This window comes from Aulonocara sp. 'chitande type north' Nkhata Bay, linkage group LG7, assembly GCF_057382095.1.
Source record: "Aulonocara sp. 'chitande type north' Nkhata Bay isolate Kocher_YH1m ecotype deep benthic linkage group LG7, A_spYH_male_GT1.1, whole genome shotgun sequence".
NCBI classification, from domain to species: domain Eukaryota; kingdom Metazoa; phylum Chordata; class Actinopteri; order Cichliformes; family Cichlidae; genus Aulonocara; species Aulonocara sp. 'chitande type north' Nkhata Bay.
In genome coordinates, this window is record NC_141350.1 from 67,967,105 (window position 1) to 67,979,685 (window position 12,581).

Here is a 12,581-nt window from a genome sequence, read left to right on the forward strand (position 1 = left end):
TAAACAGGGTGCACCTTTAAGACCAATTGTCTGCATGATCAACTCAGTCACCTATAACATCTCCAAGTTTCTGGCTTCAATCCTCAACCTGCTGGTGGGCAGCTCTGAACACCACACTCAGAACACCTGGAAGTCAAGGTCAAAACCTTTTTTTAATGTAAAAGTGTTTTCGGAAATATTATTTTGTTGTTGATGTTGTAAATGTGATTTGCACTTCCCAGCCACCGTAGGAATCATACTTGTTATTAATCTCTGTCTCTCTTCCACAGCATGTCTTTATCCTGTCTTCCTTCTCTCTCCCCAACAGGTCGCAGCAGATGGCCCCGCCCCTCCCTGAGCCTGGTTCTGCCGGAGGTTTCTTCCTGTTAAAAGGGAGTTTTTCTTCCCACTGTCGCCAAAGTGCTTGCTCACAGGGTCATATGATTTTACCTTACAATATCCTGGGGGCGATCGTGGCTCAAGAGTTGGGAATTCGCCTTGTAACCGGTTTGAGCCCCGGCTCGGACAGTCTCGGTCGTTGTGTCCTTGGGACACTTCACCCACCGGGCCCTCTGCCTACCGCTGGCGCCAGTGTTCGGCAGCCTCGCCTCTATCAGTGCGCCCCAGGCTACAACGTAGCTGCCATCACCAGTGTGTGAATGGGTGGATGACTGGATGTGTAAAGTGCTTTGGGGTCCTTAGGGACTAGTAAAGCGCTATATAAATACAGGCCATTTACCATTTACAATATAAAGCACCTTGAGGTGACTGTTGTTGTGATTTGGTGCTATATAAATAAGATTAAATTGAATTGAATACAGATGCCTGCAAAATACTATCGTCCTCATTTTAGGTTTGACAGCATTTCTAGTAGATAATGGCTTGAGATTGAATTGAGGCTGTGGTTTGGGGAAGGCCTCAGAGGGGACTGGAGGCAGGTCCCAGGCTGTGCAGATACTAATGAGAAGTGAAAGGCTTGAAAAGGAGAGATGGGTGGGGCATGGAAACAATAATGAACAGGTTATAGTGCCTGTTATAGGTTATAGGGCAGGCGACATATATAGACATAGGAGAGGAAGTGACGTGTATGGAGGTGTGGTCCCACTCCTGAAATTCAGATCAATTATAACTGCAGTGTTCAGTCTGGGTCATTATTATGTATAAAGTCTGAAGTCACACATAAATGCTGGATCTGGTAACATTTTAACAGGAAACCACAATTCCAGGTTCTACCAGCACACTTTATCAACAAAGTGACATTAACCACTGATTTCTGGACTTTACAGTTTTTCAAACCTCAACCTTGAAATTTTGTTTTGTTAACATTTAAAGACTAACCACCCCTGCATTTTTAAAACATGCGGTCAGTTTTATTATACTTGGCTTCTAGTCTACTTCCTTAAGCAACATCTGCCTCTAGATGAACTTGTTCTGCTCCTCTGTCTTTCCCATCATATATTTTGTGTTCTGGTGGTGGATGTTCATGTGAAACATGGTTTAACATCTTTTATTTTACATTTTTAATAATAATGCCAGTGCATGTAAGCTAAAAGCTCAGGCTGCTCGAAACACTCAAATTTGCAGTTTATTTGGTCCTTGGAGTTTAATGTCATACAGAGCAGATGTGAACACAGAAGCCCCATAACCTACTGGCAACACAGTCTACTCATATTGTGTCACAAAGGCCCAGAGACCTGTAGGAAACCATTGAACCACCAATCATTCCCAACCCGTTGTAAGTGCTTGGTGATTAGCTGCTATTGCCCTGTCATGCTGGCCTAGAGACCGGTCCTTAACCCCTCGCCAACCGCCCATTGCTATGCCAACGTGTAGATTCTGCAAACAGCTGATGAATGGTTTCTGGAGAGTACTGGTAGCTATCAGTATAATATGTTTACATATTTTTAAAATCACCATCACATATATGTTATTGTTTTTATTTGTTATCAAACTGTATCAATGCAGTATATTGTGAAAAAAAACGTGTTAAGATAACTGATCGAGTCTGTTTGGAAAAGCATCACAAAGTCTCAACATGATTATTTCTAATATTTATTCATTCAAAGAGAAAGAACCATCACTGCTTTTCAATTTGTTCGTGTCTGCCTTTCCTCCACAAAACATCCAGACATTTTTATTTTTAGTCTATCAGCATCGAGGCTTCTCGCCCTCTGTGCCGGTATTGTTGACAAAGAGGCTTTTGAGGAAGAGTAGCTGCAGGTACCCAGAGGTGACGATGAGGAGGCTGAGGGCCATCGACCACCAGGTGATGTACTTTGAGTTGGACTGCAGCAGGAAGTAGTCTACGCTCTTTCTCATCCGACTGAAGCCGTAGTGCCGGAACATGTGAAAGACGTAGGTCTCCACTTTGTGGGTCGTAGTCTGACACAGCAGAACAGACGCAGGTATAAAAATCTGTTTATTCACTTTTGATGTGTCAAACTCCAACAATCCCGCCTCTGCTACCAGTTACTGTTTTTAATTCATTTTGTGAAACACTTTGAACTTAAGTGTGAAGTTTAAATACATTTGACTTGTTTTGGCTCACCAACTGCTGTCAGTACTGCCACAGACACCACAACACTATAACAACTGTAACAGCAGGTAGCTATGTGTACCTCGATGACGCTCAGTGTGTTGTTCAGCTCTTTGCTGATCTCCTCCTTCTTCTTCTCCTCCTCCTCGCTCTTTGAGGGATCTTGGTAGGTGTCATAGTAAACACCAAAGCTGAGGGAAACCTGCATCGAGCCGAAACGGTTGTGGAAGTTGCTGAAGCACATCTGATAGAAACCTGGAAGTAGACAAGTCAAGATGTTTTTCTTTTTTTTTTTCCATATAGCACAGTTAAAAGTAACACAGCAAACACAAAATGTTTTCCAGTTAAAGCAAACCTATTACGTATCACAGAATCCTGTGAAAATTGAGTTTATCCTTAATGTTTCCATAGGAATTAAAATCAGTTGTATTTGATTGGTGTATCCAACGGCAGATGTGAGAACCTTTGCAAATGCAGACGTTTTTGCAGTTTGCTGGTCTGCAGCATTCAGTTGTGTGTTAACACAATACTACAATCATCTCAGGAGTGGATGTTCCAGCAAATTCAACCTAAGACCATCCAAACGCTCAGAAAAACTGCAAAACCCCAAGAATTCTCATTCTCAGACTCTACAGGCCTCATGTTAAATGTTAAAGTTCATGAGAGTACAAATAGAAACAGACGGAACAAGTGTGACTTGTTTGGAAGGGTTACCAGGAGGAAGCCTCTTCTCTTTAACTGAACATTGCAGCAACGCTCAGGTTCCTTTGGACAGACAAAACCAAAGTGGACATGTTTGTCCATAAAGGAGAAAACGAAACATGTCAGACCAGCTGTCAGCACTGTGGTGGAGGGATGATGATCTGGGCTCCGTGCAGTGACTCAGTAAACCATGAACTCCTCTGTATACAAATGTATTCTAGAGTCAGATGTGAGGCCATCAGCCACAGGACGATGATACCAAGAAGAGTGCCAAACCTCCAAAAGAAAAAGAATCAAAGTGGTGCAATGCTCCAGCCAGTCCAGACCGCAGCCTGACGGAGAAGCTGTGGTGGGACCTTCAGAAAACGGTGCCGAAACCGACTGAAGAGTTGAGTCTCAATGATGAGACTAATAACATCTACAGAAGCGGTCCCCAACCCCCGGGCCTCGGACCGGTACCGGTCCGTGAGTCGTGTGGTACCGGGCCGCGAGAGTTGAGGCTCAGGTGTGAAATGTCTGGTTTTCAGGGTTTTTATCGGTTTTCAGTGTTATTTTGTTATCGTTTTTATCGTTTACTCGGTTTTCCTGGGTCTTTCCACGTGTGTTATGAATAAATTTTCTTTTTTTCGGTACCGGTACTAGTTTTATTTTGTTGTATTTATCCATGACACCTTAAAGGCCGGTCCGTGAAAATATTGTCGAGCATAAACCGGTCCGTGGCGCAAAAAAGGTTGGGGACCGCTGATCTACAGGGTGCACGCACGAGGCATTGACGATGACGTGACAATGAGCAGAGACAAATAAATAATGACAGGATGAGAAACAGGTGAAAACATGGCTGGAAGAAACTAAAGAAACAGGAAGTACACTCCACATAACGAGCACAGGACAAAAGACTATCATAATAAAACAGGAAACAGACACAGGAAAACTAAACACTAACAAAATGTCCAAACTTAAAACACTGGCACCACCCAGGCACCATTACAGAAAAACATGATGAAAATTAGAAGATTTTATTGAACATTTCTGTAAAACTCCTGCAGGGTGAGATGCAGTGGGACGACCTGTATCATGAGAATAAAAGATGAAATCTCAATGGAAATCTCAAATGCTAATCTACCAGCTAACGCTAACAAGGTGTTTTTGTGTTTTAATAATTATTTGGCTGCTCACCTTTAAAACATGTATCTCTCTGACTTTACATCCTCTACGAGAGTTTGTGTTGTATCAACATTTAATGTTAAAGTGAATATCTAGACATAATTTCCTACAATCTGTTCATCGCATTCAGCTGAAGTGAAATAACAGCATGGAAGAGCTATCCATCAGACAGACAGCTACCTGATTCTGCAGCCTCAAAGTTGATCTGGCCCTTCGCATCATCAACAGTAGACAGCAACAGATCACTCGGAGTGTTGACGGTGACAGACAGGTGTCTGTCATGGCCGACTCCCATCACCCACTGGACCTACAAAACCAATACAGAGTTAAAAACCATACAGAGCGTCCACACACTGCAGGAACGAGCAGCAGCAGCTCTGTCAGTGTAAAATATCCTGTTTGATGTTACCACTGTGAGCTCTTTTCAACAGATGGTACCGATGCTGGTGTCCATGCTAATCTGACATTTGTGGGAAAACAGACTACATGTCAGGTGGCGTCACTTAGCTTGACACAGAGTTTTCTTCTTACCATGAAGTTCAAGTAAAATCTCTCTCCACGGTGAGCAAAGTGCCAGAAACACTCCAACCCAGCAGCAGGAAGCACTATAGCAAAGTCATACTGGTCAGAACCCCAGAACAGCTCCTGGTCTGTGACGTCGGGGCGGGCGTTTGTCTGGGGAACCCCATGAGCTGAGCCCCAAAATAAAAAGCCCAGAAAGAAGCAGGGAATCCAGCACAGCATGTCTAAAACATGGAAGGGTGAGAGTAGAGTCTGTGCTGCAGTTAGATCAAAAATGATTAACCAGCCCTGAAATGTTTCCTCCTCTGCTGGGAAAACTGGACAGGCTGCACAGATGGAAGCACTGCTGATAGAGAGGAAAACCCTGCAGGAGGGAAACTCTCCAGGTGATCCAAACAAATGAACCTTGAAACTTCCACAGACAGATCCCGACATCCTGTGGAGGTTTGGACCACCGGTTCAGTAATATTTGACCATGTGGTGGATGTACATTTAGATTATTCTCATGGCCGTCATTTCAACATTTACATGAATCCATTGATCCACTGGTGAACAGGAAACAGCAGACATATGCCAACAGGAGAGTGGGTGTAGTGCTGAGAAGATGGTCTGATTGATGTTTTACATGATAAAACTTGTTTCCATTCTAGACAAAGATCATAAAGAGAATACAAACAGTATTGTTTAAATGATGGTTTCATTTATAAAGCGAAAAACTTTCCCCAAACCTGCCCTGTGTGCAAAAGTAACTGCCCCCTAAACCTGATCACTGGTTGTTCCACCCTCTGCAGCAGGAAGTGCAGTCACGTGTTTGTGGTCCTGCAGTGAGTCTTTCACATCACTGTGGAGGAATCTTGGTCCACTCTTATTTGGAGGATTGTTGGAATTCAGACACATATTTAAGGTCACGCTGAAGCACCTCAGTCTGATTTCAGTCCAGACTTTGACTCGGGCACTCCAAACACTTCATCTGTTTTTGGACTCATTGAGAGGTGGACGTGCTGCTGATCGTGGTGCTGCTGCATAACTGGAGTGCTTTTGAACTTCAGGGCACAAACTGATGGTCAGACATTCAGGACTGTCAGGTAGAGAGTAGAATTCAAAAGGGTCGAGCCTCTCTTTAAGAAATGTCACTTGTCATCTGCAGCACTCAGTCTGCTTCAGGAAGCGTGCTGCTGCAGTCTGCTGGGGGGCATCATCAGGAACAAGGATGCAAGGAGAGGAGACAAACTAGTGAGGAATGCTGGCTCTATAATTGGAGCTGCCACACACACACAGACACACACACGCAGACACACAGACTCTGTGTGAAGCTCGTCTATATTATCTTTGCTGATCTATCAAACAGCTTAAACGTATTCCTGGTTATATCCTGATCAGTGCTGAGCAGTTAAACATAATTAACTATCAATGAAATCATGTATGAATTATGATTCTGTGATTAACATACACTTCATATCACTTCTCATTTTCAAAATCATGTCGTTTAGCTTTGAAATGTCTGCATTTGTGAATAAAACATTCTCTTAGTAACAACATTTATTTAGATCCAACCATGCAAAATATGATTTTTGCCATTTTTCAAGTGGTCTTAAAGCTTTAATCAGGACTGTATCTGATATCACTTCAGTTTAATGTGAAAAAGCTGCATCAGTGTTTTGCTGGGATGCATCTGCTCCTCTGGCTTTCCTGTTAGCAGTGAGTGCATCGATGTCACAGAGGTTTTAGTGCAGCATAAACTCCAGCACATATTTTTGTCACTCTGGAGCACATTTCAGGAAAATAACAAGAAGTAAATGAAGGAAAGCGACAGAAGCCGACAGGATAAGACGAGCGTCATATCTGAGACAATAACCAGGGCCGGACCGTTTCTGACAGCTGCATCATTTTTATTGTGCAACAACACGGCAGCAGAGGACGGTTTGATTTGGTCTTGGGAATAAATCACTACTGGAAATCACAGGACTCAGATCAACACACGTCTGCTGTCCAGAACCAGGACGACGTGCTGAGATCACGGTGGGCGACAAATGTTCATCAGCAGAACGATGAGACAGAAACACAGAAGAGCCATTTGGAAAGGCAGGAGGTACAGTGCTAACAGGCTGCAAGAAATATAAATACAGACTCACGTCTGTCTCTATCAGTACTTATCATGCAAAAGATACGACACACATGTGTGCAAAGAAGTGTCCAGGTTCATCCTGACCATCAACCTTTCTGACTGAAGGGCATTTCTGCCAGCAGAACTTCAGATATAAGCAGTGACGTGAGATATAAGACAATAACACTATCAGTCATGGTCTGGCAGTCCCAGAGCACAAAGCTCAGCAGGACATAAACAGCGTGGAGTCATCAACATCATCAACAGAAGGCAGAAGAGCTTTGAATGTCCTTCAAGATGTCTGGAGAAGTGTTCCTGCAGGTCCTCACAGAGACGCCAGAGAGCTGCTCAGAGAGTTCAGAGTGAGCTGAAGGATGAAGGTCAGACCATAACATTCCTCCAAAAGTGCCTTCATGGACCTGCAGCCGAAAATAGAAACCGATGCAAAGTGTTTATGCAGGTGAGAGAAGTTCACCTGAGGGCTCTTATTCAGCGTGCATGCCGAGCGCTGAGAGACGGAGGTTGTGCTGCAGGCAGACGTTTGGACGGCGACTCAGACTTCTCTTCTAGATGTCGTCAAATATTTGTCTACGAGATGACGACGAGACAGGTACCGTCCTCCTGAGTGCACAAAAACACACAAGTGAACACAGCAGCACACAAATCCACACGTCTGTGGACACGTCAGTGCCTGCAGACACTTTAGAAACGGCTGTGCTTCACTCCAACACTGAGGAAATGAACAAACTGACAGTTAACAATATGGAAAAATAAAAGGATCTCTCTGCTGCTGAAAAGTGTGAAATAGCTAAATGCCTTGGACACGTAGTGAAAACCTGAGATATTTCATGAAAACTTAATCGTGATCACCGCAACGTTAGGAGATCTGTGGCTGAGTCAGAGCACACACGGGTTCGTGCAGATAAAGGCACAACGAGGAAGGTTTCTGCAGGACAAATACATCCCATTAAGAGAGCAGCTGCTAAAAGGCCATTACAAAGCAGCAAACACATATTTGAAGCTGCTGGTGCCTCTGGAACCCCACCAACATCAAGGTGTAGGACATTTTGGACAATCGACAATCTTCTAACACAAAAACATACAAGTGTTCACTGAAGTAAACACACAGAGCAGTAGCAGATTTTTTTAAATGTGTTTTATTTATTTTCATTTGCTGCTAACTGCCTTGTTTTCATTTGTAGTTTTTGTAGTAGGAAGAACTACAAAATCTACAAATAAACAAAGAGCAGTTAGCAAATGTAGTGCTCTCCACTATGTGAAGCCCTCACCTGAATTTTTAGGTTTTTCAGTTCAAGCCAATTAAATGAAATCCAAAAATTCAGCCCCAACAATCAAATGATCCCCTATGAGCAAGCACTCTGGCAACGGTGGAGAGGAAAAACTCCCTTTTAACAGGAAGAAACCTCTGGCAGAACCAGGCTCAGGGAGGGGCGGTCTTCTGCCATGACTGGTTGGGGGGTGAGGGGCAAAATTAAATCAAACATAAAGGAGAGCACAGCATATTTATGACAGGTCGGTGGACTGTGGCTCGAGTTCAAAAGATGCTCGAATCCCGCCTGAGGTGGTATGGACACGTGATTCGAAGCAATGAGAACTCAGCAAAAACGACTATTAAGGATCGACCCAGACGGACGCCGGCCTCGAGGCAGACCGAAAAAACGGTGGATGGACAAAATCAGGGAAGACATTAAGACCATCAACGCGTCACCCGAGGACGCCTTGGACAGAACCAAACGGAGAAACCTTTGCTGAGGAGCGGACCCTGCACCAGCGGGAACAACGCCAGGATGAAGGTGGACTGTGGCTGGAAAAGATCATTACTGTTTTTAAAGGGTAACTGGTCCACATCCACAATGACAGTAGAGCTGTCATTGTGGATGTGGACCACAATCCACAATTGTCGATGGGACGTGTGCATGCAAGCACACGCAAGCCATCCACAGAGCGGGACATTCGCTTCAGCCGAAAAGCTTAGAGGCGACCCAGAAAGCTGCAGGAAACGCAATGACACATCCGGCAACAGTTAAACCTACTTTAAGTAGGTTTACACCCCACGAACCAGGCGATTCTCTTTCTGTTGTCTCTTGTTCCCGTACCGCTGGGCGCTGAAGATTTTCCACAGTTTGTCTGACTTCTGCCATCTCTTGCCTCAATTGTGTGTAGTTTTGACTGAGTTGTATGTAGTTTTGACTGAGTTCTGCGTTTTCTCGACCGAGTTGTGTGTTTTCTTGAATGTGTCGTGTGACATTGTGACTGAAGTCTATGCACATTTCACTGAGTCGTGCGTTTTCTTCACTGAGTCGTGCGTTTTCTTCCCGCTTAATAATGGACGGGAGCGCTCGTTGTTTGTGTGTCTCTCTCCCCTCCTGGTCAGGGCCATGCAGAGATGTTTAAAGGGGCGGGTGCTCAAGTTAAAAAGGGGCACATTGAACCAGGCTGAATAACAACAACACACATTCATCAAGTATCTAATATGGGATTGCATCATACTATATCACTGTTGTGAGGTGGCAATAAGGCAAAGCAAACATAGCCTATGTTTTACCTGATGGGGTAAAATGTTGCTGTTGAGGGGTTTCTGCTGCTCCCACTGCTGATAGTGCAGGAGGGCAGGGCTGCGTATCCACACTTAACAACTCTTGCACTTAATCTATAATAAAATGATGACAGAAAATATAATGAAATATATTTGAAATAAAAATTTAATACAATTGGTTTCTTAATGTATGTTCTTTAAAATACAGTGTGTGTTTATTAAATATCATAATTATAACTAGAAAAATTTGCATTTCCTGCAAAAATGCTGTGTGGATGCTTTAAAGCTGAAGCTGTCTGCTGAAAACAGCTGAAGAAGCTGAAGTCATTATTTGAAAAGTAGTAGTGATTATTGTCTTCAACCTGTTAACATTTAATATTGTCTTGATAGAGTCAAGTAATCATGCAGCAGAGTCCTCCCCTGTTGCTTCTCCTGGCTCCCCAGTCCCTGGTCCCTCCACTCCTGCTGCTGCACCCAAATCATTGGTTGTCACAATAAAAATTGTCAGTTAAATATATCATATAGGAGACACACACAGTGATATTTGAGAAGTGAAATGAAGTTCACTGGATTTACAGAAAGTGTGCAATAACTGTTTAAACTAAATCAAGCAGGTGCATAAATTGGCAACACAAAAAAAGAGACATGAAATAAATATTTAGTGTATATCAATGCGTGTGTCTCCTATATGATATATGCAAGTGACATTTTTTTACTGTAACAGCGATTCATAAAGGAAAATAATGACTATTAATAAGGTTGCCCAAACTTTTGCACCACACTGTATATAGGAACATAGTGAAGACAAGTTACTTAAGAGAGTAAAAAGAGGTTAGTTTATTTTGCAGTAGAGCTAAATTTATTAAGAAAAATTAAAAAAAAACAGGAACACTCTTTAGAGGTTTGTGGGTGGCTCTTAAAAGAGCCGTTGTGATGATAAATACATTAAACAGTGTTTATTTATCGGATAAAATACGTTAAATGCAGGCACGTGCAGAGGGGGGGGGGGAGGGGGGCTAGAGGGGCTTGAGCACCCGCCCCTTTCCTGATGGGTGCCCAAAGAGCCCTTTTGTTGAGGCAACTTTTTAAAAAAAATTATTATTATTATTTTTAATGTGTGTGTGCGTGCGGAGTCCTGTCTGTGCCCCTCAACAATAATATTTAACTATTAATCACAGTTTTGCTAAATAAAAGGATCTGGCTTGCATCAGTCACATGATCACATTTAACCAATGATCGCCCTTGACGGCAGAACGCGCTGGTTACGAGCCGGGAACGAGCTCACAAAGAGCACGCGCATTTTTAGTGGTCCGGAGCTGTAGGAGAAACACAAGTTAACTCAGAGACACAGACTGATGCGACAAAACCAGTAAGTAGGTGTACAGCGTACACTGTAGTGTGTAGCACCCAGGAGTATCAGCTTATTACGTACACGTTGGTAAGCTGTCTTGTTGCAACTGACGAACTGAAACAAATGATCGTGCTGTGCGTGCAACAGCGCGACAAACATTACCTGTCCTTTTATTAACTGCACAGGTAGTGCTGGTCACAGCTGCTGGCTACCTGTGTAAGGCTGTCATGGGTCTGTAGCTCTGTCACCGTTTTAGGGAACATGTTTAGTTTTAAAGTAAGTTTCCGGGCTTTTCCTGCCTTTCTGGAGGGATTATATTTCACTAAAAAACGATCTAATATGCATGTCCACATAATTATGCATTATTACAATATATTAAAACACACGCTGTATTTTAAAGAACATGCATTAAGAAGCAGATTATATTAGATTTATATTTTAAATAAGACAAAATTGGGATTTTACAGCAGTAAAATGATTGTATCTCTACAGTTTAAAAATGTAATAAGCTTTGCCCCTGCACAGAGTGGATAGTGAAACAAATGGAATCATCATAAATACCATCCATCCATCCTTTCGCTTCCGCTTATCCTTTTCAGGGTCGCGGGGGGCGCTGGAGCCTATCCCAGCTGTCATAGGGCGAGAGGCGGGGTACACCCTGGACAGGTCGCCAGTCTGTCGCAGGGCCGACACACAGGGACAAACAACCATTCACTCGCACATTCACACCTAGTGACAATTTGGATTATCCAATTAACCTATCCCCTCAAGCTGCATGTCTTTGGACGGTGGGAGGAAGCCGGAGTACCCGGAGAGAACCCACGCAAACACGGGGAGAACATGCAAACTCCACACAGAAAGACCCCGGCCTGATGTTGGAATTGAACTCAGGACCTTCTTGCTGTGCGGCAACAGTGCTAACCACCGTGCCACCGTGCTGCCCTCATCATAAATACATTATTTCATATTTATTACTTCCCCCTCCTCATTGCTTTATTATTGTAGCTCTAGTAATAAATAATAATGTAAGGATTCTGGATCAGCACCATGATGCCCATAGTATATACAGTATTCTGAAGAAGGTCTAAAATGTCATTGTGTGTGCGTGCATGTGTGTGTTTTATTTAGATGGACTTTTAAAAAAAATATTACTCATGATATAACATTGTCCAGACATGCCTGGTAAGGACATGAGGAGGAAACAGTAGAGCTGTGTGAGGCTACTAAAGGCAGTGCTATAACATTTTTCTGTCATCATTTTATTTTAGATTAAGTGCTGGAGTTGTTAGATTAGATTAGATTAGATTAGATTAGATAGAACTTTATTAATCCCTCGGGTGGGTTCCTCTGGGAAATTCGATTTCCAAAAAAGCACAGCACCGACAGAAGTTACAGAGTTATACACACACACACACACACACATATAAATACAGAGACAATATAAATAAAATATACGAAGGGGATAAATATAATAAATAGGAATAAAAATAAAAATACAAGTGAATTGCACATTTCAAGTATTGAGTCTATTGCACCGTTGACTATTTACAAAAGTATTGCACAAAAGGTATTGCACAGTGAGGTGAAGAGGCACTACAGCTTAGTTGTTCCCTCCTTTGTCCTCCTGTTTCCCCTCCCTCTCCCCTCCAGAGAGGAGTTAAACAGT

General features: G+C 43.0%; 1 protein-coding gene across 1 annotated transcript; it reads right to left on the minus strand.

Moving 5' to 3' along the window:
• Window positions 1-1,963: 1,963 nt before the first annotated feature.
• On the minus strand, window positions 1,964-5,338 carry LOC147326810 (transmembrane emp24 domain-containing protein 6-like). Its single transcript, XM_086302161.1, has 4 exons — window positions 4,913-5,338; window positions 4,562-4,688; window positions 2,598-2,770; window positions 1,964-2,361 (listed from the first exon to the last, which is right to left on the minus strand). Exons 1-4 carry the CDS (start codon window positions 5,336-5,338, stop codon window positions 2,128-2,130), a joined length of 960 nt encoding a protein of 319 aa, XP_086158287.1. The 3' UTR covers window positions 1,964-2,127.
• Between the last annotated feature and the right edge of the window lie 7,243 nt (window positions 5,339-12,581).